The sequence below is a fragment of the Lichenostomus cassidix genome, unplaced genomic scaffold, assembly GCF_008360975.1.
Source record: "Lichenostomus cassidix isolate B80296 unplaced genomic scaffold, HeHo_3.0 HiC_scaffold_42, whole genome shotgun sequence".
In the NCBI taxonomy this organism is placed as follows: domain Eukaryota; kingdom Metazoa; phylum Chordata; class Aves; order Passeriformes; family Meliphagidae; genus Lichenostomus; species Lichenostomus cassidix.
The window spans coordinates 655,827-681,737 of record NW_028147241.1 but is presented as its reverse complement, the minus strand read 5'-3'; the positions used below and the strand labels follow the sequence as shown (position 1 = coordinate 681,737).

Below are 25,911 nucleotides of genomic sequence, written 5' to 3'. Positions count from 1 at the left end.
GACACAGCCCAGATGCTGGCAGCTGGGAGCTGACTCAAGCCATACAGATGAGCCTTCCACACAGGCTAGCACTGATGCTGGCAGCTGAGCCGCCAGCAACATGCCCTGTTCCCCTATTGCAGAACCCTGCCAGGTTCAAGCTGGGGCAGGGCAGGAGGAGTCTGTGGTTCTCCCAGCTGCTGAGCACAAGGTGAGAAAAGAGAAAGGGTGTTTCCCATCAATCCCTCCAAAGACACATCGTAACAGAGGAGAGAGAGGGGCAAAGGCACATTTTTGGCACAGATCTAGGCAGCACCAAGAGTGGAGCTCTCAAACCCAGGTGTGCAACATGGAAAATGCCACAGATCTTCCAGTGGGGGAAAGAGCTGCAAACAAAACACAACACAATCGCCAAACCCAAGCATTAACATTTGAATTTTCTGCTCCAGAGATACAAGGGCAGAAAGCTGGAGCCTAAGCTGCATTGCATTAGCACCTTGTTGAGCTTGTCTTGTCCTCTGTCATCCTTCAGGCCAGTGTGAACCTGACCTGCTTTCACAGCGAATTCAGGGTTTGCCCAGCCTGGGGCCTTGCTGAAGGCAAAGGCCAAGGAAGGGCTCTCACTTGTGCTGCCAATACCATGGAAGGCCCCAGAGCAAGAGGGGATTTCTTGGGTGCAGGAATCCCATCTTCACAGTCTGGCCTTGCAGGTTAGTAAAATCCACACCAACATCCTGGGACATTCCTGCACTGACTTCCATTCCAAAGCTTTCAATTTTGTACCCGGAAAACTCACATTTTTCCTTCTGCTTTGAAAGGGATGGATTCCCTTGGTTGATGTATGTGGCAGAAAGGTTCTCCTTACATGGAAACGCTTCCTGGCAGCCTGAATCTCTGCTGCCCACTGACAACCCATTTCTCTTCTCTGAGAGGAGCTGCCTTTGCAGCCCAAGCCTCCCGACACCATGCAGATGATCCCCTGATCTCATACCGCAGGAAAAAGAGGGGAGGATGTGGGACTCAGCAAGGAAAGGGAATCCCTGCACAGCAGCCCTCTGACAAGAGCAGCAGCTTCCTCCTCCCAGTGGTCTCCCTGGCACAGCAGGAGACCACTGTGGCTACAAAGATCATTTTCACCCTGTCTCCCTGGCCTGGCTGTGGTGTGCTGTGGCACCTTGACATCACAGTGAAAGTGTCACCATGCAGGCAGCTGTAAAAAGCCACAGCAGGTAATGCTGCCCCAGGACAGCCTGGGCAAGCAGTGAGTGCATGCGTGGAGGCGAGGCTGGGCTGGATGAGGGCCTGGACAGAAACACTGCCTCGAATGCTCGTGCCTTTCTATTAGGGATGTTTCCATAGAGCACAGGAGCAGGCAACTGCAAAGTGTTGCAAGCCAAGCAAGAGGGCTGGAAGGATGGCTTGGCTGCCAGGGAATCTCCTTCAGCAACTTAGGTGGCAAACAGAAGTGTATGTGCTCTGGAAAGGGATCTGGGCCTTTTGCTGGACGGTAAGGTCAGTAGGAGTCAACCAAGTGCCCTGGCAGCCAGAAGGGCCAGGCCTGTCCCAGGCTGCATCAGGCCCAGTGGAGCTCGCCAGTGCAAAGAAGGGATTGGGCCAAGTGCCCTCAGGACTGCTGTAGCCTCACCTCGAGCACTGTGTGCAGCTTTGGCAGCCACACTGCAAGTAGCATAGAGCAATGTTAGCTGCTGTCCAAAGGGGGCAAGAAAGATGAGGAAAGGACTGGCAGGCTGCTCTTATGAGGCACGGCTGAGCATGCTGGGCTTGTTCAGCTGAGAGGAGAGCAGCCTGAGGGGTCACCTCACTGCTGTCTACAGCTTCCCCACGAGAGGAAGCACACAGGGAGGCGTTGATTTTCCTCTGGGATCTGGGGAAAGGATGCAAAGCAATGGCTTAAAGCTGCACCGAGGAAAGCTCAGGTTGGTGATTAGGGAAAGCTTCTTTCTTCACTGTGGGGATGGCCCAGCAGTGGAACAAACTCCTCCCAGGAAAGGCTACTGGTCCCAAGCCTGTTGGTCCTAAAGAAGCAATTGGACACTGCTCTTAGATCTAGGAGATAGCATGGTGGTGAATGGAGTTCAATCTAAATGACAGTGAGTAAGGCAGGAGTGTTGATCTGCCTGAGGGTAGGAAGGCTCTACTCAGGGCTATGGAAAGGTGTCATGGGTGGGTCAAGTCCACCTGTATGAGACAGAAGAAGGGAAAATGCTGAGTCCTGCCCTTTGGTCACACCCACCCCATGCAGTGCTACAGGCTGGGGCAAGAGGGGTGGGAAAGCTGAGAAAGAAATTGCCCTGGGGGTGCTGGTTGATGGATGGCAGTGTGCCCGAGTGGCCAAGAATCCAATGGCATTGTGACTTGTGTGAGAACCAGTGGGGCCAGTGGGACCAGAGCAGTGATCGTCCCCTGCCGTGGGGCACTGGTGATGTTGTTCCTCCAATCCTGCGTTCAGTTTTGGGCTCCTCACAACAAGAAAGACATGGATGTGCATGAGTGTGTGCACAGAAGGGCAATTGAGCTGGGGAATGGTGTGGAGCACAAGTCTGATGAAGAAGGGCTGAGGAAGGTGGGGGTGTTTAGCACAGAGAAAAAGTGCCTCAGGGAGGGCCTTATGGTTCTCTCCAGCTCCCTGAAAGGAGGTTGTAGCCAGGTGGGGTCAGTGTATTCTCCCAGGAAACCAACCATACGACCAGAGGAAACTACCTCAAGTTACTCCACAGGAGGTTTAGATTTGATCTCTATTCCTTCACCAAAAATGATATCAAGGTTGTGAACAGACTGCCCTATGAAACAGCAGAGTTACCACCCTCAGAAAGATTTAAAAGAAGGAAGTTCTTTGAAGAACATTTACTCAAAGGCAGCCTTAAGCAATGAACAAGAGCCACTCGGAGTGGCTGAGCTGGGCTGGGGACAAAGAGTGGGGCTGGCCTGGCTGTGATGCACTGTGGCACCTGTGACATCACAGAGGACATGTCACAATGGGGGCAGATATAAAAGGCCCCAGCAGACAACGCTGCCCCGGCTGAGCCTGGGCAAGTGGTGAGTGCACACTGGAGGTGGAGGGGAGGCTGGGCTGGACAAGGGCTGGGGCAGAAACGCTGCACCCGGGGGTGGCTTCTCCCCATGCATGCAGGGACAGCCCCTCACAGGGGAGCCTTGGGCAGGGCACGGTGCTGCTGCTGCTGCTGCTGGGGCAGCAGGACAGGCCTTGCTTCCTGCCAGCTCTCTGGGGCCCTTTCCTTCCTGCCCCCACATCCCTGTGATTCCTGCCCCTGCTGCCCCCTCTGCCAGCTGCCTCCCTCCCAGCTCCACTCAAGGCCTTCTCTCCATCCTCCTGCAGACCATGGAGTCCTGGATATTCCTGGTCCTTGCTTTGCATAGCCTTCTTCAGTACCCACAGCCCATGGATGATGGTATGGATGCAGAGACACTGCGACTGCTCGTGGAGTTGCGTGCAAAGCGCCTGGAAGAGGAGAGGATTCGGCTGGAGCAAGAGTTGGAGCAGCTCAGACTCCTGGAGCAGAGTGGCTTGGCCTGGGGAGACCTGCTGGGGTCTGCCTTGCAGTACTGGCAGCTCTGGCCATTTCCTGTCATCTTGGTCTCTCTCTTGGTCTTATGGTATTTCTGGAGGGAAAGGAGCCTGAGGAGACAGGAGCATGAAGAAGAAAATGATGGTGGAAATGCATTCGGAATGGTAGATGCAAATGTAGTACACGATGTTATTCACGTGTTCATAGGATGGAGGCTATTGTGGCGCATCCAGTGGCCTGTACAGGACCTGGAGACAGGCTGCATGTGGACAACTGACCTGATGGACAGATTCATCAATTTCTCTGGACGCGTCTTGTCAAACAGTTTCTACCCGGTGCTGCAACGAGCCATCCAGGTAGGCAATGCCTTTGAAGGCTGGACTGCCCGAGAGGAGGATGTTGTGTATCGCTTTCTCGTACCCATGACTCCTCCCCAAGGGCACTCCTTCCACCTGGAGTTGGCCAATGCAATGTGGAGGCCCGGCAGGAGCTTCCATGTCCGCGTGGAGCTGGAGTGCACCTGCACAAGGGAGCAGCAGGCTGACAACATGCTGTGCTTCCTGCACCACCCTGAGGAGGAGCTGAGGAGGAATCAGGATCCCAGCCTCCTTTGCACCCTGTGCACCGGCTCCTACCTTGATGTGCAGAAAACAGGCCTCTGGTTCTACCAACTGCTGAGAGACATCTGGCCAGCTTTGCCTCAGTCACACAACTGGCGTCTAGTGCTGCTGCCCTCCAGACGCTCCTGCCAGTTCAAGGTGACCAACGGCAGCAAAAGCTTCAGGATTGAGATGCTCTTTGGGGTGCAGCGAGGCGACTCAGACGTCTTTGTTAGCAGCGAGTCTAGAAAGCCCCTCACCCCAAGAACAAGGTGGCTCGAGACCTTCGCCGTGGCAGAGATGAAGTTCTTCAGGCACATTGCCAGGCAGGCTCCCCCTTACAGCTTGCACCTCAAGTACCTGCAGTTCTTCACCTGTCTTCGGCAGGGCCTAGGCTTTTCCAGCTACACCATGAAGACCATTGTCATGCACCTCCTGAACGCTGTACCGGTGTCACAGTGGCAAATGAGACATTTCCTGAGGCGAATTGTGGATATCAACAACAGCCTGCGCTTAAGCCTGGAAGACAAACGTCTCAACCACTTTATTGTGGGCAACCAGAGGCTTCCTGAGGAGATCACTTTGCCCCCAGATGTCCAAACGGCTGAGACACTCAATCTCTTCCATCATATGGCCGTGGATCCGGTTGCCCATTCCCAGGTGATAAGTCAGTACCTGGATCTGCAACATCGTCTCCTGGAAATCCTTAAGCCTTGACACCTTGGAAGAGGTTCTCCTGCACAGAGCTGTGCTTGAGATGCTCACAGCTGGCAGCAGAGAAGCAGCTCATTGTACAAATCTGCTCCTTAAAGGAGAGGAGGATGCGTGCAAAGACTCTGGCAAAGGTCCCACAGCCTCTCCTGCTGCCTCAGCAGCTGGGGGACCACGGGAGTGTTTATTCTACCTCCTGGTATCAATTCATGTTCCAAAACAAGTCACCCAGATCTGCATTAAGCCCTACTTGCATACAAACTTTCCCACTCCTAAGAATGCAGATGAAGAGAGCACATGCCTTACACGCATGGCCAAAGCCACCAAACCCCACCTGTAACATGCAATTGTTCCAGCCCTATGGGAAGGACCTAAAGTTACAGTATGAAGGAAGTGGGAATGTGGGGCAGAAAAAGACAAAAAAACAGGGAAGAAATGACTGAGAGGAAAAACTAGCTCTGCTGGCCTGGGATCAGACAATGGACTGTGTCTCTCCCTGTCCCCAGAAGCGACATCTTTAGGTCAGCATTGTACCAACTGTGTTGGAGCTGACCTGAAATCTTGTATATAGAAGTATCTAGACTTTTATTTCCTTGATAAATATATCTAATTCATACATATTATATATTACATGGTTCATTAGTTGTCATATATAATATTAAAAGACAAGAAAACAAAACCATATACTAAATAATATCAAAAGTAAGAAATCTGAAATTATTACATAATGAGAAATAATAATTATAAATATTTGAAGATTTTAAATTATGATTATATATTAATTCTGTATTACTATGACGATTTTAAATTATGATTAAACAATAACAATAGAGCACATATTTAGTGTTGTCATTATCTGTTGTGACACAGTAACACTCTTAGTGCATTTAGGTCTGGAAAGATCTTCAAAAAGTAGATCTATTTATTATATAGATAACATATATATAATATATTCCCTCTATAATACTATTTTTATATACCAGTAAAGCCATATATAGTGTCACTATCTGTTGGAACACATTGCTTCAATAAACTACAATATTGCAGAATCTGGATAGTGCAAGCTTTTATTGATCTCAGCCAGACCTCTATATTGATAAATCTCACAAGTTGTCAATCTGGGCTCGTCAACAGTCTCCTTGAACTCAACCAAACTTGCAGTGCTGAACTGGTTCTAATCACAATCTAAGCCCAGCTGCCCCAACCCCTGTGATCACAGAATCACAGAACGCCTTGGCTTGGAAGGGTCCTTAAAAATCCTCTTGTTCCAAGGCTGCTGCCGTGGGCAGGGACACCTTCCACTCTGCCAGGCTGCTCCAAGGCCCATGCAGCCTGGCCTGGAGCACTGCCAGGGATCCAGGGGCAGCCACAGCTTCTGTGGGCAGCGTGGGCCAGGGCCTCAGCAGCCTCAGAGCCCACAGTTTGTGCCACACCTGCGGCCTCAGCCCGCCCTGTGTCAGTGGGAGGCCACTGGCCCTGGTGCTGTCCCTGCAGGCCCTTGTAAACAGCCCCTGCCCCTGCAGGTCTCTGGTGGTGCAGGGACTGACAGGCCGCAGGAAGGTGCCCCGGAGAAGCCCTTGGAGAGCACTGGGGGCCAGCAGTGCCACCATCAGGGCAGCAAGCAGGGCCTGGCGCGGCCATCGGGGCGGGAGGGCACAGGGCGGGCGCTGAGGCCCTGCCAGCTGGAGCAGGGAGCTCTGCTGGGCGGCCTTCCTCCTTGTTCCCCCACTTTATACACTGAGCCTGATGTCCTGTGCTCTGCGATATCCCTGGGGTCACTTTTGGTCACCTGTGTCTCCTCCCAAGCTCCCATGCAATGCTGGGCTTACAGGTGGCACAAAGGGCACCTCCAGGAAGGAGGGTTCAGGGAGTCCCTGGGGCTGAGGAAAGGAGGCTTTGGGGACTGGGACAGGCAGCAATGGGGCTCCAGGGGCTGCCGGGGTCAGGAAACAGGGAGGGTCTCAGGGCTGTGAGAAGGGGCAGATCCTGGAGCTGCAGGTTGGGAGATACGACAGTGCCTGAGGGAGCAACAGGAGAAAAGGGGAATCCCTGGGAATTCCCAGGATCCCCTTTGGGACCATGCTGGGACCCCCTGGCACCCTCTGGGAACGGAATGGGATCCCCCTGGACCTCAGTAGGAGCCAAGATGAGCCCAGGCACTCCCAGGCACTCCCAGTATGACCCTGGTCACTTCCCCTCACTCCCTCTAGGATCCCTGTTGCTCCCAGTATGAACCCAGTTATTCCCAGTCATTCCCTATTATGAGTTGCAATTTGTCCCCAGTACAATCCCAGTTGCTCCCAGTTGCTCCCACTTCCGCCCAGTGTGCTCCCAGTTCTCCCAGATGCCCCTAGTACAATCCCAGTCATTCTCAGTCACTCCCAGTATGATCCCAGCATGGCTCCAGTTGCTCCCAGTTGACCCAGCTGTGGTTCCAGTTGCTCCCATTCACCTGCATTATGGTTCCAGTCAATCCCAGTATGATCCCAGTCACCCTCAGTGTGATCCCAGTCTCCCCCAGCATGGGTCCAGCTGCTCCCACTCTGATCCCCACAGGATCCCAGTTGCCCCCAGCATAGTTCCAGTTGTTTCCGGTTCCTCCCAGTCAGATCCCAGTTAAAACCAGTGTCCCCTGGGATCATCCCAGTCCCTCCCAGCATGGTTCCAGTCTGTCCAGGGCAGACACAGTCACTCCCATTCACTCCCAGTTGCTCCCACTTGATCCCAGTTGCCCCCAGGATGGTCCTGGTTGTTCCCAGTGTGGTTCCAGTCAGCCCAGTATGGTTACAGACACTCCCAGTATATCCCAGTAGCACTCAGCACACCCGTAGTCATGCCCAATCACTCCCAGACACCCCAGGAAGGTTCCAGGTGCCCCAGTACAGCCCAGTCATTGCCAGTATGATCCCAGTATGATCCCAGTACGATCCCAGTACAGCCCAGTCACTCCAGTGCTGCACTGCTGGGATCCCCCACCCCTCTCTGCGTTCCCCCCTCCCGCATCTCCAGGCTCCCCACAGGAGCCCCAAGGGCTGCAACTCCCTGCCCAGGCTCCCCAGCAAGGCCACTTTGGATCTGCAGCCCCCAGTTTTCCCTGTTTCCCTCTCCTTTTCCCCAGGCCGGGCTCCCCCTGTCCCCAGCGCTGGGCTGGGAGCAGCCGAGAGCCCCGCGCTGCCCATGCCGAGCTGTCCCGGCTGCATCCCCGCTCCTCCCGCGGCCTGCGAGCGACTCGCCAACGGCGGAGGAGGAGCAGGGAGGAGGAGGAGCGGGAGAAGGGACTGGGGAAAGGAGGAGAAGGAGGTGGCATTAGGGCGGGGAAGGAGGAGGAGAGACAGAGCGGGAGGAGCGGGAGGAAGATGAAGAGGAAGAGGAGGGCCAAAGGAGGATCGGTCAGGAGCCACGCGGTTTGGGTCTGCCTGAATTCGCAGCCCCCCTGGAGCATCGCCGCCCCCATCCCGCAGGTGAGCGGGGAGGGGGAGCTCGCCCCAAATATCCGGGGGGTCCCTGCGTTTGGGGTTTTGGGGGATGTTTGGAGTTTTCGGGACTCCAAAGCCGAGCCGCAGCTGCCCCTCGGGGGGACATGGGGGGTTCCCCGGGAGGTGTTTTTGGGGGTCCCGGTGGCGGTGCGGGCAGAGCCCCGATGGGGGGCAGGGGGATGCGGGTCCCCCCGCGGTGGGGGTTGGGCTCTGCCCGGGCCCTCCAAGCTCTGCCCGGGGCCAGCGGGTGACCGGCGGGGGAGGGGGGGACAGCGGCTTTTGCGGAGCTCCGGGAGCCGCGGCTTGTCTAAGCAGAACCGCAGGGAGAGGAGAGCGCCAGCAGCCCGGAGCGGGGAATCGGCGAGGGGCAATGCCTGGGATTGCTGGGAGCCCTGGTGGGGGAGTCTGGTGGCTTGGGGGCAGGATGGCCGGGAAAGGGGCTCAGGGCTCCCGGGTCCTGCAAGTGGCTACTCCCAGTAGGAGCCCAGTTGTCCCCCCAGCCCCCGCCCCGTGTGTTTCCAGTTTCCTCCTCACTCCCAGTATGAGCCCAGTCTGTCCCAGTCTGACCCTGGTCACTTTCCCTCACTCCCTCTAGGGTCCCTGTTGCTCCCAGTATGAACCCAGTCACTCCCAGTCATTCCCTATTATGGTGCAATTTGCCCCCAGCACAGTCCCAGGTGCTCCCAGTTCCTCCGTCTTCTGCCCAGTGTGTTCCCAGTTCTCCCAGTTGCTGCTAGCATAGTCACAGTCACTCCCAGTACAATCCCAGTATGAGTCCAGGATGATGCCAGTCTCTCCCAGCAGGGCCCCAGTCACTCCCACTTGCCCCCAGTATGGTCCCAGTTCCCCCCAGCACATTCCCAGTCACTCCCAGCACAATCCCAGTATGAGTCCAGCATGATGCCAGTCTCTCCCAGCAGGGCCCCAGTCACTCCCATTTGCCCCCAGTATGGTCCCAGTTCCCTCCAGCACATTCCCAGTGTTTCCCAGTATGGTCCCAGTCACTACCTGCATGGTCTCAGGCACTCCCAGTATATCCCAGTTGCCCTGAACATTCTCATAGTCATTCCCAGGCACTCCCAGTTACCTCAGCATGGTTCAGTTGTCCCCAGGATTATCCCAGTCACTGCCAGTAGATCCCAGTTGTCAGCAGCATGCACCCTGTCATTCCCAGTTGCTCCCAGTGTATCCACAGTTGGCTCCCAGCATGGGCCTAGTAGCTCCCAGTAAGCCCCAGTCAGAGTCCATTGACACCCACTGTAATCCCAGTATGATCCCAGTTCCTCCCAGTATGATGCCAATGGCCCCCAGTGTGATCCCAGTTGCTCCCTGTCAATGCCAGCATGAGCCCAGTAGCTTCCAGTATGATCCCTGTGTCTCCCTGTCTCTCCCAGTATATCCCAGTTGCCCTCAGCATGCTGCCAGTCATTCCCACTTCCTGCCAGTTGCTTTCAGCATCATTCCAGTTGTCCACAGCCACTCCAAGTCAATCCCAGTATAATACCAGTCTCTCCCAGCATGGGCCCAGCTGGGAGAGACTGGTATTATACTCATACTCTGATCCCAGTATGATCCCAGTTGCCCCCAGCATAGTTCCAGTTTTTCCCAGTTTCTCCCAGTCTGATCCCACTTGCCCCCATTGGCTCCTGCTATAGTCCCAGTCCTGCCCAGTGTGGCCCCAGACACTCTCAATTGCTCCCAGTTGCCCCCAGCATGGTCCCAACTGTTCCCAGTGTGGTTCCAGTCAGCCCAGTATGGTTACAGACACTTCCAGTTTATCCCAGTTGCCCTCAGCATGCTCCTAGTCATTGCCAGGCACTCCCAGCTGCCCCAGTAAGGTTCTAGTTCCCTCAGAATGATCCCAGTCTTTCCCAGTTACTCCCAGTTGCCTCCAGCATGACCCCAGTTTCAGTCAGTTGCCCACAGTATGGTCCCAGTTTTTCCCAGTATGATCCCAGTTTCTCCCAATGTGTCCCCAGTTTCCTCCCCACATGGTCCCAGTAAGCTCCAGTCAGGTTATGCAAATGCCCCTCGGGGGGACATTGGGGTGTCCCCAGGAGGTGTTTTTGGGGGTTCCCATGGCGGTGCTGGCAGAGCCCCGGTGGGGGGTGGGGGGATGTGGATCCCCAGCGTGGTGGGGGTTGGGCTCTGCCTGGGGTCACGTGGGGACCTTGTGGGACCCAATGGGGGGTGGGGGACACTGGTTTTGGGGAGTCCTGGGAGAGGCATGGGAGGGGAGAATGGAGAGGGGCAAAGGCAGAGCTGGGGAACCCCTGGCAGCGTGGTGAGAGAACAGGGGAGAGGGGATCCCTGGGACCCCCAAACCCATTGACTCCCCTAAGCAGGGCCCCAGAGAGAAGAGACCCCCAGAACCCCAAAGTGGGGAACTTGGAGAGGGGGAAGCCCTGGGATTGCTGGGACCTCAAATCAGTCTGGGGAGAGTGGGGATGCTGGAGAGGGGAACCCCCAGTAGACATGGGACCCCTGCAGCCCTGACAGGGGGAAAGCCAGAACCCCAGAGAGGAGAGGCCAGAGAGGGAGAACTGCTGGGAGAGTCTGTTTTGGGGCTGAATCCTGGTGGTCTGGAGGGTTTTATGAACCCCAAAGCCCTGGTGACTTCTAGAGATGAATTGGACAGGGTGACCTTCAAAGCCAAGGTAGTCACTCCTTGTTTTTCTCCAAACCAGGATTTCCCATTCCCAAACCTCGGCTGGATGGAGGAGGAAGCTGTGAGGAAGAGGAAGATGCCCCAGGACCCCCAGGCAGGTGAGGAGGAAGTCACTGCCCCTTTCCCCCTCCCTTCTCCTCCATCTCCCAGCCCAGCATCGCCCCTGGCTGCAGGACAGCCCTGCTGCTGTTGGGGGATGGACTGGGGGGATCTCCTTCCCCTTCCCTCTGGCATGGAGGCAAATCCCAAATCCTCTCCTTGTCCTTCCTCCCGCAGGCAGTGAGCTAAGGGTGGAGACCAGGAAGGACAAATCCTTGCAGCAGAACCTTGTGGAAGAGGCTTTTTTGAGCAGCTCCATGAGCCAGGAATTGAAGAGGGAGGAAAAGGCCCAGAGATGCTGCACAAGGAGGGACTGCAAACCCAGCCCAGGGTGCTCTGAGGAGCGAACACCCACCCTGAGCCGGGAAGGCAACCAGAGCCTTAATCAGAGTTCAGAACTGCAGGTTCCTGAGCAGCTTCATGATTGGGAGAAGCCCCACAAGTGCTTGGAGTGTGGGAAGAGCTTCGGCAAGAGATCCAACCTGGTCATCCACCAGCGCATCCACACTGGGGAGAGACCTTATGAGTGTGAGGAATGTGGGAAGAGCTTCAGCCACAGGTCCAGCCTGATCCACCACAAGAGGATCCACACCGGGGAGAGACCCTATGAATGTGAGCAATGTGGGAAGAGCTTCACTCAGAACTCCCACCTGATCTACCACAAGAGTATCCACACAGGGGAGAGACCCTATGCGTGTGGGGAATGTGGCAAGAGCTTCATTACCAGCTCCAACCTGATCATGCACCAGATGATCCACACTGGGGAGAGACCCTATGAGTGCCCTGAGTGTGGGAAGAGGTTTCAGACCAGCACCCATCTCCTCCAGCACCAGGTGATTCACACAGACGAGAAGCCTTTCCGCTGCCCTGAGTGCAGGAAGGGCTTCAAGAACAAGTCCACCCTCATCAGGCACCGGCGCATCCACACTGGGGAGAGACCCTATGAGTGTGGAGAATGTGGGAAGAGCTTCAGCCGGAGGTCCTACCTGATCCGCCACAAGATGACCCACACTGGGGAGAGACCCTATGAGTGTTCTGAGTGTGGGAAGAGGTTTCTCACCAGCTCAGATCTCCTTAAGCATGAGCGCTTTCACACAGACGAGAGGCCTTTCCACTGCCCTGAGTGCAAAAAGGGCTTCAAGGACAACTCCACCCTCATCAGGCACCGGCGCATCCACACTGGGGAGAGACCCTATGAGTGTTCTGAGTGTGGAAAGATGTTTCAGACCAGCTCAGATCTCCTCCAGCACAAGGTCATTCACACAGATGAGTGGCCCTTCCGCTGCCCTGAGTGCAAGAAGGGCTTCAGAAAGAACTCCCACCTCGTCACTCACCGGCGCATCCACACTGGGGAGAGACCCTATGAGTGTGGGGAATGTGGGAAGAGCTTCAGCCAGAGATCCAACCTGATCCGCCATAAGATGATCCACACTGGGGAGAGACCCTATGAGTGCTCTGAGTGTGGGAAGAGGTTTCCAATCAGCTCAGATCTCGTCCAGCACCAGGTGATTCACACAGACGAGAGGCCTTTCCGCTGCCCTGAGTGCAAGAAGGGCTTCAGAAAGAACTCCCACCTCGTCACTCACCGGCGCATCCACACTGGGGAGAGACCCTATGAGTGTGGAGAATGTCGGAAGAGCTTCAGCCGGAGCTTCAGCCTGGTTGTCCACAAGAGGATCCACACTGGGGAGAGACCCTATGAGTGTCCTGAGTGTGGGAAGAGCTTCTCCTGCAGTTCTCACTTGACCAAACACCAACAGAGCCACCAGTAAGGGAAGCCCTGCAAGTGCCCCGAGTGCAGGAAGAGCTTCATGTGCTGCTCCAACTTCATCCCACATCAGAGGACCCACACTGGGAAGAGCCCTGGTGACCCTCACTCCCAGTGACCAACACTGCAAAGACACCTGGCTGGTGGCTTCCATGTCCTCCTGATTCCCTGTGGCCACCTGGACAAGCACAGTTGCAGGAACATCCATCAGGACTCAGATCGACACTGGAAATTCATTGGGAAGAGCTGATTTATTGAATTTACACCTTAAAAAATCTCACCTGCTGTTTAATTGTTTCTTCTGGTGTCATCAAGCAATGCTGAGTGATCTTGGAGGTCTTTTTGCAATCTAAATAATTTCCTTCTTCATCCTGTCAGAAGAACCAAAATTGAGGTAAAATAAAGGAAATTAAACAAAGAGATGTAAAGCTGCACCATTTTGCTGAGGGAATTGGTGAATTTGGGGTTCAGGGGAAAATTAATGCGGATTTGGGTGTTCTGGTGAAGCACAGAATTGACTCCACAACTCAGATAGTTATGAAGTAGGTATGTGTTTATTCCAGCTGGGGTGCATGGCGGGTAGCCCCTCCAAAGGCATGCACACCTCAGCAGCACTTCACTAGGTTTATATCAGGCTACATATGCATGAAGTTACACAATGTTCCTATACATATTCATTACCTATCCCCGCTTCGTATTATAATGAGTTCAAAGTTCATTTAAATATGCTCGCACAAGCGCAGTTTCTCAGATTAATTGCAGGCAGGGGTCCCAATTGATTAATGACGACGTGATTGATAGTCTTCATCACAATGAACTCTTCACCCTGTTCCCTTGCGCACGCTCCCTTGGTTCTTGGTCTAAGTCCAAGCCTGAGAACCAACTTGTACCAGTTCTGGGGTCCAAGGGCAGGATGGTCAGTTACACTTGGTGGTTTCTCTCAATTATTTGGCTCTCCTCTCTCCATCCTCCCCGATACCAGGTAGGCACAAATTCATTAAGTGAATAATAAATGGATTGCAGCAGGCATATCTTAGTAAATCATTATCCAATCTCTGGCTCTCTAAATCAGTTAAAAATATTATTATTACTATTATCCAGCTTCTAGTTCTTTTACATTAGTAATTTCTATTTTACCCTAAATCAGTCCCCTATTTTCTATATGATAAGTAAATTCTTTTACTAGTAAATGGAGTCTTCTTCTAGCAAGCTTCTGCGATAAGTATCTCTCAATGCCTTACCATGTACATTTGATAAGGTAGTTAAAATGGGTCGCCTCTTTAACATCCTACAATTCCAAACAAATAGCAGAACAGATAACACAAGACTAATACCTACCAAAATTAGTAAAACAATTATGGGCTGACATACTGTATTAAGGATACCAGTTGCAGTAGGTGACCATCCAAAAAGCACATCCCACCAGTGGTGATCTGCATCCTGTCTGGCTCTTTGCAAGACTCTGCTTATTTCCTCTGTATCATGGTGAATGGTTATTAAAATTTTCTTTCCACTTTTTTGAATTCCTTTTAGGATGTTAATTAAGTCTTGCTGCTCTACCAGTTGTCTCACCAGCGTAAGGTTCATCCCAATAGGTGTTGATGATAAGTCATGCTACATTGTGTAATTGGATTTTATCAACTGATGAGATACAACTGGTGCCAAATTCAAAAAGTCACACCCAATGATTTTCACAAAATTACAAATACAAAAATTAGAACAATTCCTAACATCCAAAGTAACATTGTCATTATCTATTTCTATGAAAACACACATTGTTCTTAAGCAAATACAGCCCTGACCAATATATACAAGTACTGTGTTCTGACTAGTATCCAGGTGAACTTCAAAGTGGCAAATGCTTTGCTCAACATCTAAGCATATATCTTTGGCGTTAATTGTGTTACTCTCACAGATAAACCCTTGTTGTTCTCGTGTAATGCATTTCTTGATAAACCTTATCTGATTTTATACACTGCTCTCCAATGCTGCAGGAGGAGCAACACCTCCTAATTTTCCCCTTCTGTTTTTGTCTTCCTTTTCAAGGGCTAATACCATAGGGTCGGTGGGAGGTCTAATCCCACAATCTCTTTGCCATTCGGGGTGATTTCGAAGAGAGAAAAACATATCAGCATAAGAGACCTCACCCCATTTTCCTTCCCATCTTAAAAACAACATTAACTGTAATAGAGTGTTATAGTCTAGAGACCCATGCGGAGGCCACCTAATTCCATCATCTGGCTTGTACAAAGGCCACCACTGAGTTGAAAATTTGCTAAGAGTCCTTTTATCTTCTGTACCTCCACTCCCTGCAATTTCCTTCCAATGTGCTAAAACACAGCCAAGTGGAGTTGTTTTAGGAACCTCTTTGCTTTGCCCAGTTCCCATCTTATCTATTTCCTTCACTTGGTTTTATCTCTCTTCCAGGCAAACCTCTTTTCACACTGCCTCACTGTTTTTTCCCAGTTTTCCTCCCACACTGACCAGATTTCAGGAACTAAATGACTTTTTCCACACACACACTAAGGCAATAACAGCTGCTTCTGACCACTCAGTCACAATAGTAACAGTGTCCCTTTCGTTAAGATCTCTGCTTTTTATTTTGGCTATCTTATATTGAGCCTGAATTTCAGAATCCTCACACGCTGGACACCACTTTGATCTCAAATGAAACACGCAATACCACTTTTTGTGACATGCAGCACACTCACACAATGCCCAAACCTTACAGTAATTATTTTTACATTGAAAACAAAAGGTATTTTTGGCATCAGACAAGCATCTCATTTATTTCACTCAAAGCCAAGCTACTATGAGAGAGAGAAAAAAAATAAAAATCAAGATTAGTTACTGAGAGGGAAGAAGGAGAAAGAAGAGAAAAATAAAAAGGCAACCACTCTTTATATGCTCCTGTTTTCACTAAGTAAATTAACTCAATATTCCCAATATTTTCTAAGATTACACTGCTAAGAAGGAACTTGGTGTTTTTGTCCACACCAAACTTTTATATTCTCTTTACAACTTGCCCAGTTGTTTTCTGACAGGTCGATAAAAAATAGTATCTCTTAACTCTGCAAGCCTGCAAAGCTGACACCATGTTAAAACCAACTAATCATACTGTGGCACAGCTGCTGTACTACATCCACATAAAGCCAAAGGTCTGGGGCTATGCTCCTTTGACGTAGCCACCGAAAAAGCCCCAGTGTCTTTAACTGGCCGCGGTAAAAAGTTTCTTTTTATTCACTTACCACCACAATTTCAAACAACTGCATACACTCACTCACCCTAACACAACAATAAACATGTCATACAATACAACAAGCGCTTTTACAACCACAACAACAATGTACAACAAAAATTCCAATAAACCCACACTCATATGCCAAAGCTAATAATTCACAACCATACCCAAATATTCATTCCTATTAGACCACTTGCCTCACACTTCATCAATCAATTTCTCATTTGCTCGTGCAGACTAATCTGCACCCCACACACATACACAACACCGGTGTTAACAATACTTCAAACTAGTTCTCTTTCACACTAGTTTCCTTAGGGATCCACTCGACTTACCACCAGAATCGCTCGCAGCCGCTCTACCAGACAGCGAATCCCCCCCTGCCAGCTAAGGACGACAAATTACTTTGCCGATTTCCCCTAGCCAGCCCTAACCAGTCGCTTGCAAGCTCACCACTCAGGGACAACGCTGTGCACAGGACGTCTCTCTGTGTCTTACCAGCAGCCCTAGCCACGCGTATACGCCTTACAGGCTTCCCTATACCCAAAACACATACCGTTTCTCTGCTGTAGCAGGCAGTCGTTGTTTGCCCCCGCAGTGAGCGGCCGAGGAGCGGAGGTCCTCCAGGAAAATCCCGGGGCGCGCCTAGGATGTCAGCCCCCCAGTCAATCCTGCAGCCAGGCAAATCTTGTCCCATCTGGGGTGCCAAATGAAGCACAGAATTGACTCCACAACTCAGATAGTTATGAAGTAGGTATGTGTTTATTCCAGCTGGGGTGCATGGCGGGTAGCCCCTCCAAAGGCATGCACACCTCAGCAGCACTTCACTAGGTTTATATCAGGTTACAGGTTACATATGCATGAAGTTACACAATGCTCCTATACATATTCATTGCCTATCCCCGCTTCGGATTATAATGAGTTCAAAGTTCATTTAAATATGCCCGTGCAAGTGCAGTGTCCCAGATTAATTGTGGGCAAGGGTCCCAAATGATTGATTACTACATGATCCATAGTCTTCATCACGATGAACTCTTCACCCTGTTCCCTTGTGCACGCTCCCTTGGTTCATGGTCCAAGTCCAAGCCTGAGAGGCAACTTGTACCAGTTCTGGGGTCTGAGGGCGGGATGCTCGGTTACACTTGGTGGTTTCTCTCAATTATTTGGCTCTCCTCTCTCCATCCTCCCCGATACCAGGTAGACAAAAATTCATTAAGTGAATAATAAATGGATTGCAGCAGGCATATCTTAGTAAATCATTATCCAATCTCTGGCTCTCTAAATCAGTTAAAAATATTATTATTACTATTATCCAGCTTCTAGTTCTTTTACATTAGTAATTTCTATTTTACCCTAAATCAGTCCCCCCTTTTCTATATGATTAGTAAATTCTTTTACTAGTAAATGGAGTCTTCTTCTAGCAAGCTTCTGCGGTAAGTATCTCTCAATGCCTTACCATGTACATTTGATAAGGTAGTTAAAATGGATAGCCTCTTTAACATCCTACAATTCCAAACAAATAGCAGAACAGATAACACAAAACTAATACCTACCCAAATTAGTAAAACAATTATGGGCTGACATAATGCATTAAGGATACCAGTTGCAGTAGGTGACCATCCAAAAAGCACATCCCACCAGTGGTGATCCGCATCCTGTCTGGCTCTTTGCAAGACTCTGTTTATTTCCTCTGTATCATGGTGAATGGTTATTAAAATTTTCTTTCCACTTTTTTGAATTCCTTTTAGGATGTTAATTAAGTCTTGCTGCTCTACCAGTTGTCTCACCAGCGTAAGGTTCATCCCAATAGGTGTTGATGATAAGTCATGATATATTGTGTAATTGGATTTTATCAACTGATGAGATACAACTGGTGCCAAATTCAAAAAGTCACACCCAATGATTTTCACAAAATTACAAATACAAAAATTAGAACGATTCCTAACACCCAAAGTAACATTGTCATTATCTATTTCTATGAAAACACACAATGTTCTTAAGCAAATACAGCCCTGACCAATATATACAAGTACTGTTTTCTGACTAGTATCCGGGTGAACTTCAAAGTGGCAAATGCTTTGCTCAACATCTAAGCATATATCTTTGGTGTTCATTGTGTTACTCTCACAGATAAACCCTTGTTGTTCTCGTGTAATGCATTTCTTGATAAGCCTTATCTGATTTTATACACTGCTCTCCAGTGCTGCAGGAGGAGCAACACCTCCTAATTTTTCCCCTTCTGTTTTTGTCTTCCTTTTCAAGGGCTAATACCATAGGGTCGGTGGGAGGTCTAATCCCACAATCTCTTTGCCATTCGGGGTGATTTCGAAGAGAGAAAAACATATCAGCATAAGAGACCTCACCCCATTTTCCTTCCCATCTTAAAAACAACATTAACTGTAATAGAGTGTTATAGTCTAGAGACCCATGCGGAGGCCACCTAATTCCATCATCTGGCTTGTACAAAGGCCACCACTGAGTTGTAAATTTGCTAAGAGTCCTTTTATCTTCTGTACCTCCACTCCCTGCAGTTTCCTTCCAATGTGCTAAAACACAGCCAAGTGGAGTTGTTTTAGGAACCTCTTTGCTTTGCCCAGTTCCCATCTTATCTATTTCCTTCACTTGGTTTTATCTCTCTTCCAGGCAAACCTCTTTTCACACTGCCTCACTGTTTTTTCCCAGTTTTCCTCCCACACTGACCAGATTTCAGGAACTAAATGACTTTTTCCACACACACACTAAGGCAATAACAGCTGCTTCTGACCACTCAGTCACAATAGTAACAGTGTCCCTTTCGTTAAGATCTCCACTTTTTATTTCGGCTATCTTATATTGAGCCTGAATTTCAGAATCCTCACACGCTGGACACCACTTTGATCTCAAATGAAACACGCAATACCACTTTTTGTGACATGCAGCACACTCACACAATGCCCAAACCTTACAGTAATTATTTTTACATTCAAAACAAAAGGTATTTTTGGCATCAGACAAGCATCTCATTTATTTCACTCAAAGCCAAGCTACTAGGAGAGAGAGAAAAAAAATAAAAATCAAGATTAGTTACTGAGAGGGAAGAAGGAGAAAGAAGAGAAAAATAAAAAGGCAACCACTCTTTATATGCTCCTGTTTTCACTAAGTAAATTAACTCAATATTCCCAATATTTTCTAAGATTACACTGCTAAGAAGGAACTCGGTGTTTTTGTCCACACCAAACTTTTATATTCTCTTTACAACTTGCCCAGTAGTTTTCTGACAGGTCGATAAAAAATAGTATCTCTTAACTCTGCAAGCCTGCAAAGCTGACACCATGTTAAAACCAACTAATCATACTGTGGCACAGCTGCTGTACTACATCCACATAAAGCCAAAGGTCTGGGGCTATGCTCCTTTGACGTAGCCACTGAAAAAACCCCAGTGTCTTTAATTGGCCGCGGCAAAAAGTTTCTTTTTATTCACTTACCACCACAATTTCAAACAACTGCATACACTCACTCACCCTAACACAACAATAAACATGTAATACAATACAACAAGCGCTTTTACAACCACAACAACAAAGTACAACAATAATTCCAATAAACCACCCTCATATGCCAAAGCTAATAATTCATAACCATAGCCAAATATTCATTCCTATTAGACCACTTGCCTCACACTTAATCAATCAATTTCTCATTTGCTCATTTAGACTAATCTGCACCCCACACACATACACAACACCGGTGTTAACAATACTTCAAACTAGTTCCCTTTCAAACTAATTTCCTTAGCGATCCACTCGACTCACCACCAGAATCGCTCGCGGCCGCTCTACCGGACAGCGAATCCCCCCCTGCCAGCTAAGGACGATGAATTACTTTGCCGATTTCCCCTAGCCAGCCCTAACCAGTCGCTTGCAAGCTCACCACTCAGGGACAACGCTGTGCACAGGACGTCTCTCTGTGTCTTACCAGCAGCCCTAGCCACGCGTATACGCCTTACAGGCTTCCCTATACCCAAAACACATACCGTTTCTCCGCTGTATCAAGCGGTCGTTGTTTGCCCCCGCAGTGAGCGGCCGAGGAGCGGAGGTCCTCCAGGAAAATCCTGGGGCGCGCCTAGGATGTCAGCCCCTCAGTCCATCCTGCAGCCAGGCAAATCTTGTCCCATCTGGGGTGCCAAATGAAGCACGGAATTGACTCCACAACTCAGATAGTTATGAAGTAGGTCTGTGTTTATTCCAGCTGGGGTGCATGGCGGGTAGCCCCTCCAAAGGCATGCACACCTCAGCAGCACTTCACTTGGTTTATATCAGGCTACATATGCATGAAGTTACACAATGTTCCTATACATATTCATTACCTATCCCCGCTTCGGATTATAATGAGTTCAAAGTTCATTTAAATATGCCCGTGCAAGTGCAGTGTCCCAGATTAATTGTGGGCAAGGGTCCCAAATAATTGATTACTACATGATCCATAGTCTTCATCACGATGAACTCTTCACCCTGTTCCCTTGCCCATGCTCCTTTGGTTCTTGGTCCTAGTCCAAGCCTGAGAACCAACTTGTACCAGTTCTGGGGTCCAAGGGCGGGATGCTCGGTTACACTTGGTGGTTTCTCTCAATTATTTGGCTCTCTTCTCTCCATCCTCCCCAATACCACGTAGACAAAAATTCATTAAGTGAATAATAAATGGATTGCAGCAGGCATATCTTAGTGAATCATTATCCAATCTCTGGCTCTCTAAATCAGTTCAAAAATATTATTATTACTATTATCCAGCTTCTAGTTCTTTTACATGAATAATTTCTATTTTACCCTAAATCACGGAAATTCCTGAATCAGCACTGATGGATTCCCGAATCTCCTCCGAGGATTCCCGAATCACCTCCGATGACTCCCGACTCTTTTCCAGCGACTCCCGACTATCTGGATATTCCCGACTATCTGGAGATTCCCAAATCACCTCCGGGGACTTCCAAATCACCTCCACTGATTCCCGACCCTTTTCCAGGCAATCTGGAGATTCCCAACCCTTTCCCAATGATTCCCAACCTTTTCACGGCAATTCCCACCCCTTTCCCGGACATTCCCAACACTTTCCCATCCATTCCCAATGCTTTCCCAATGACTCCCAACCCTTTCCCAGCGATTCCAGTCCCATTCCCAGAAAATCTGGAGATTCCCGACTACATCCCGATGATTCCCAACCCTTTCCCGGCGATTCCCGCCGCTGTTTGGTGCTGGCTCTGCAGGGCAGGAGTCCTCGGCCGCAGCTTTGGTCTCTGCGCTCGCTGAGCCTCAGCAACGCTCAGCTGCTCCACCTGGAGCTGCGGAGGAGAGCGGGGGGATTCGTGCTGCCCTCTGGTGGTGTAAAGGAGGGACTGCAGGGCCATGCTGTGCTGCTCAGCCTGATCTAAGTAATTAATTAACTGCTCCTAATTAACCCCGTGCTGCCCTCTGCTGGTGGTGTAAAGGAGGGATTGCAGGGCCACCCTATGCTGCTCAGCCCGACCTAATTAATTCATCAACACCCCTAATTAACCCCATACTGCCCCCTGGTGGTGTAAAGGCGGGACTGTGCAGAGCTGCTCAGCCACCCCTAATTAACCCCTAATTAATTAATTGCCCCGTCATGCCCTCTGTTGGTGTGAAGGAGGGACTGCAGGGTGGCACCGTGCTGCTCAGCCAGACCTAATTAAACCCTCATTAATTAATTATCCCTAATTAATTAAGCACTCCTAATTACGCTGCCCTGAATTGACAGGGCCTCTAACTGATCCCATGCTGCCCCCTGGTGGTGTAAAGGAGGGACTGCAGGGCTGTGCTGTGCTGCTCAGCCAGACCTAATTAAACCCTAATTAATTAATTAACCCCTAATTAGCCCCGTGCTTCCCCCTGATGGTGTAAAGGAAGGACTGCAGGGCCATGCCGTGCTGCCCAGCGGGACCTAATTAATTAACCTCAACCCTAAGCAATTAACCCCTAATTAACTGCACACCGTGCTGCTCAGCCTGCCTGCAGACCCTGACCTAATTCAATCCATGCCATTTTGGGGGCGATTTTGGGGTTTTTAAGGCAATTTTGGGATGTTTTGGGGGAAACCCCTTCCCAAATCAAAACCGATAGCACCTTTTTTGGGGTCCCCAGTGTGGTTTTTGGGGAGATCTAGGAGGGCCTCGGTGGGAATTTGAGGAGATTTTGGGGAGGATTTTGGTGACACAAAGAAAGGGAGGGAGGGAGAAAAGAAAAAAGGGAAGGGAAGGGAAGGGAAGGGAAGGGAAGGGAAGGGAAGGGAAGGGAAGGGAAGGGAAGGGAAGGGAAGGGAAGGGAAGGGAAGGGAAGGGAAGGGAAGGGAAGGGAAGGGAAGGGAAGGGAAGGGAAGGGAAGGGAACACTGAGGCCAGGAATAGGCAAAGACAACCAGAATTCCTGGAGAGCAGATGGGCTCAGGTGGACATGTTCTGCCACCACAGCTACGAGATCGTCACCCCGTTCCCTGGCTTGGGAAGCCCCAGAACACCCAAATCCTCATTAATTTTCCCCTGAACCCCAAATTCACTCCCAATTCCCCAGTTCACTCAGTAAAATGGTGCATCTCTTTGTTTAATTTCCTTTATTTTACCTCAATTTTGGTTGCTCTGACAGGATGAAGAAGGAACTTAGATTGGAAAAGACCTCCAAGATCACCCAGCATTGCTTGATGACACCAGAAGAAACTATTACACAGCAGGTGAGATTTTTTAGGGTGTAAATTTAATAAATCACTTCTTCCCAATGAATTTCCAGTGTCGATCTGAGTCCCGATGGATGTTACTGCCCCTGTGTTTGTCCAGGTGGCCACAGGGAATCAGGAGGACGTGGAAGCCACCAGCCAGGTGTCTTCGCAGTGTTGATCACTGGGAGTGAGGGTCACCAGGGCTCTTCCCAGTGTGGGTCCTCTGATGTGGGATGAAGCTGGAGCAGCACATGAAGCTCTTCCTGCACTCTGGGCACTTGCAGGGCTTCCCTTACCGGTGGCTCCGTTGGTGTTTGGTCAAGTGAGAACTGCTGGAGAAGCTCTTCCCACACTCGGGACACTCATAGGGTCTCTCCCCGGTGTGGATGCGCCGGTGCCTGATGAGGGCGGAGTTGTCCTTGAAGCCCTTCCTGCACTCAGGGCAGCGGAAGGGCCTCTCACCTGTGTGAATCACCTGGTGCTGGAGGAGATTGCTGCTGGTCAGAAACCTCTTCCCACACTCAGAACACTCATAGGGTCTCTCCCCGGTGTGGATGCGCCGGTGCCTGATGAGGTGGGAGTTCTGTTTGAAGCCCTTCTTGCAGTCAGGGCACCGGAAGGGCCTCTCGTCTGTGTGAATCACCTGGTGCTTGAGAAGATCTGAGCTAGTTGGAAACCTCTTCCCACACTCGGAACACTCATAGGGTCTCTCCCCAGTGTGGATCATCTTGTGGACAACCAGGCTGGAGCTCTGCCTGAAGCTCTTCCCACATTCCTCACACTCATAGGGTCTCTCCCCAGTGTGGATGCGCCGGTGCTTGACGAGGGTGGAGTTGCGTTTGAAGCCCTTCCTGCACTCAGGGCAGCGGAAAGGCCTCTTGCTTGTGTGAATCACCTGGTGCTGGAAGAGATCTGAGCTGGTCTGAAACCTCTTCCCACACTCAGGGCACTCGTAGGGTCTCTCCCCAGTGTGGATCCTCTGGTGGCAGATCAGGTGGGAGCGCTGTCTGAAGCTCTTCCCACATTCCTCACACTCATAAGGTCTCTCCCCAGTGTGGATTCTCTGGTGGCAGATCAGGTTGGATCTCCACCTGAAGCTCTTCCCACACTCCAAGCACTGGTGGAGCTTCTCCCCATCATGAAGCTGCTCAGGAACCTGCAGTTCTGAACTCTTATTAAGGCTCTGGTTGCCTTCCCGGCTCAGGGTGGGTCTTTGCTCCTCAGAGCACCCTGGGCTGGGTTTGCAGCCCCTCCTCGTGCAGCATCTCTGGGCCTTTTCCTCCCTCTTCAATTCCTGGCTCATGGAGCTGCTCAAAACAGCCTCTTCCACGACGTTCTGCTGCAAGGATTTGTCCTCCCTGGTCTCCACCCTTAGCTCACTGCCTGCGGGAGGAAGGACAAGGAGAGCATTTGGGATTTGCCTCCATGCCAGAGGGAAGGGGAAGGAGATCCCCCCAGTCCATCCCCCAACAGCAGCAGGGCTGTCCTGCAGCCAGGGGTGATGCTGGGCTGGGAGACGGAGGAGAAGAGAGGGGGAAAGGGGCAGTGACTTCCTCCTCACCTGCCTGGGGGTCCTGGGGCATCTTCCTCCTCCATCCAGCCGAGGTTTGGGAATGGGAAATCCTGGTTTGGGGAAAAACAAGGAGTGACTACCTTGGCTTTGAAGGTCATCCTGTCCAATTCATCTCTAGAAGTCACCACGGCTCTGGGCTTCATAAAAACCTCCAGACCACCAGGATTCAGCCCCAAAACAGACTCTCCCAGCAGTTCTCCCTCTCTGGCCTCTCCACTCTGGGGTTCAGGGTTTCCCCCTGTCAGGGCTGCAGGGGTCCCATGTCTACTGGGGGTTCCCCTCTCCAGCATCCCCACTCTCCCCAGACTGATTGAGGTCCCAGCAATCCCAGGGGTTCCCCCTCTCCAAGTTCCCCACTTTGGGCTTCTGGGGGTCTCCTCTCTCTGGGGTCCTGCTTAGGGGAGTCAATGGGTTTGGGGGTCCCAGGGATCCCCTCTCCCCTGTTCTCTCACCACGCTGCCAGGGGTTCCCCAGCTCTGCCATTGCCCCTCTCCATTGTCCCCTCCCATGCCTCTCCCGGGACTCCCCAAAACCAGTGTCCGCCACCCCCCACAGGGTCCCACATGGTCCCCACGTGACCCCAGGCAGAGCCCAACCCCCACCACAGTGGGGATCCACATCCCCCCACCCCCCACCAGGGCTCTGCCAGCACCGCCATGGGAACCCCCAAAAACACCTCCTGGGGACACCCCAATGTCCCCCCGAGGGGCATTTGCATAACCTGACTGGGGCTTACTGGGACCATGTGGGGAGGAAACTGGGGACACATTGGGAGCAACTGGGATCATACTGGGAGCAACTGGGACCATACTGTGGGCAACTGACTGAAACTGGGGTCATGCTGGAGGACACTGGGAGTAACTGGGAAAGACTGGGATCATTCTGAGGGAGCTAGAACCTTACTGCGGCAGCTGGGAGTGCCTGGGAATGACTAGGAGCATGCTGAGGGCAACTGGGATATACTGGGAATGTCTGGAAACATACTGGGCTGACTGGAACCACACTGGGAACAGCTGGGACCATGCTGGGGACAACTGGGAGCAATTGAGAGTGTCTGGGGCCACCCTGGGCAGGACTGGGACTACAGCAGGAGCCAATGGGGGCAAGTGGGATCATACTGGGAGGAACTGGGAACAACTGGAACTATGCTGGGGGCAACTGGGATCATACTGTGATCACAGTGGGAGCAGCTGGGCCCATGCTGGGAGAGACTGGAATCATACTGGGATTGACTGAGAGTGGCTGTGGGCAACTGGAATGATGCTGAAAGCAACTGGCAGGAAGTGGGAATGACTGGCAGCATGCTGAGGGCAACTGGGATATACTGGGAGAGACAGGGAGACACAGGGATCATACTGGAAGCTACTGGGCTCATGCTGGCATTGACAGGGAGCAACTGGGATCACACTGGGGCCACTGGCATCATACTGGGAGGAACTGGGATCATACTGGGATTACAGTGGGTGTCAATGGACTCTGACTGGGGCTTACTGGGAGCTACTAGGCCCATGCTGGGAGCCAACTGTGGATACACTGGGAGCAACTGGG

General features: G+C 51.1%; 3 protein-coding genes across 3 annotated transcripts; 2 read left to right on the top strand and 1 right to left on the bottom strand.

Annotated features, from left to right (window-relative positions):
* Positions 1–2,977: 2,977 nt before the first annotated feature.
* LOC146424128 (inositol 1,4,5-trisphosphate receptor-interacting protein-like 1) lies at positions 2,978–5,539 on the top strand. Its single transcript, XM_085043899.1, has 2 exons — positions 2,978–3,036; positions 3,338–5,539. The coding sequence occupies exon 2, from the start codon at positions 3,341–3,343 to the stop codon at positions 4,841–4,843; it is 1,503 nt and encodes a 500-aa protein (XP_084900025.1). The 5' UTR covers positions 2,978–3,036; positions 3,338–3,340; the 3' UTR covers positions 4,844–5,539.
* A 2,632-nt stretch (positions 5,540–8,171) lies between these two features.
* On the top strand, positions 8,172–13,276 carry LOC146424127 (uncharacterized). Its single transcript, XM_085043875.1, has 3 exons — positions 8,172–8,298; positions 11,001–11,079; positions 11,258–13,276. Exons 1-3 carry the CDS (start codon positions 8,194–8,196, stop codon positions 12,850–12,852), a joined length of 1,779 nt encoding a protein of 592 aa, XP_084900001.1. The 5' UTR covers positions 8,172–8,193; the 3' UTR covers positions 12,853–13,276.
* A 9,397-nt stretch (positions 13,277–22,673) lies between these two features.
* LOC146424126 (uncharacterized) lies at positions 22,674–24,345 on the bottom strand (the record flags this gene model as incomplete). Its single annotated transcript, XM_085043942.1, has 1 exon — positions 22,674–24,345. A coding segment is annotated over one exon (1,263 nt), but the record flags the coding sequence as incomplete, so codon positions are not given.
* Positions 24,346–25,911: the final 1,566 nt, after the last annotated feature.

What these genes read in the sequence shown, in the direction of transcription:
- LOC146424128 (XM_085043899.1), top strand. Translation starts at nt 3,341, where the DNA reads ATGGAGTCCTGGATATTCCTGGTCCTTGCTTTGCATAGCCTTCTTCAG.
- LOC146424127 (XM_085043875.1), top strand. Translation starts at nt 8,194, where the DNA reads ATGAAGAGGAAGAGGAGGGCCAAAGGAGGATCGGTCAGGAGCCACGCG. An exon ending in TCGCCGCCCCCATCCCGCAG is followed by an intron (nt 8,299 to 11,000) that starts GTGAGCGGGGAG and finishes TCTCCAAACCAG; the next exon opens with GATTTCCCATTCCCAAACCT. An exon ending in GCCCCAGGACCCCCAGGCAG is followed by an intron (nt 11,080 to 11,257) that starts GTGAGGAGGAAG and finishes TTCCTCCCGCAG; the next exon opens with GCAGTGAGCTAAGGGTGGAG.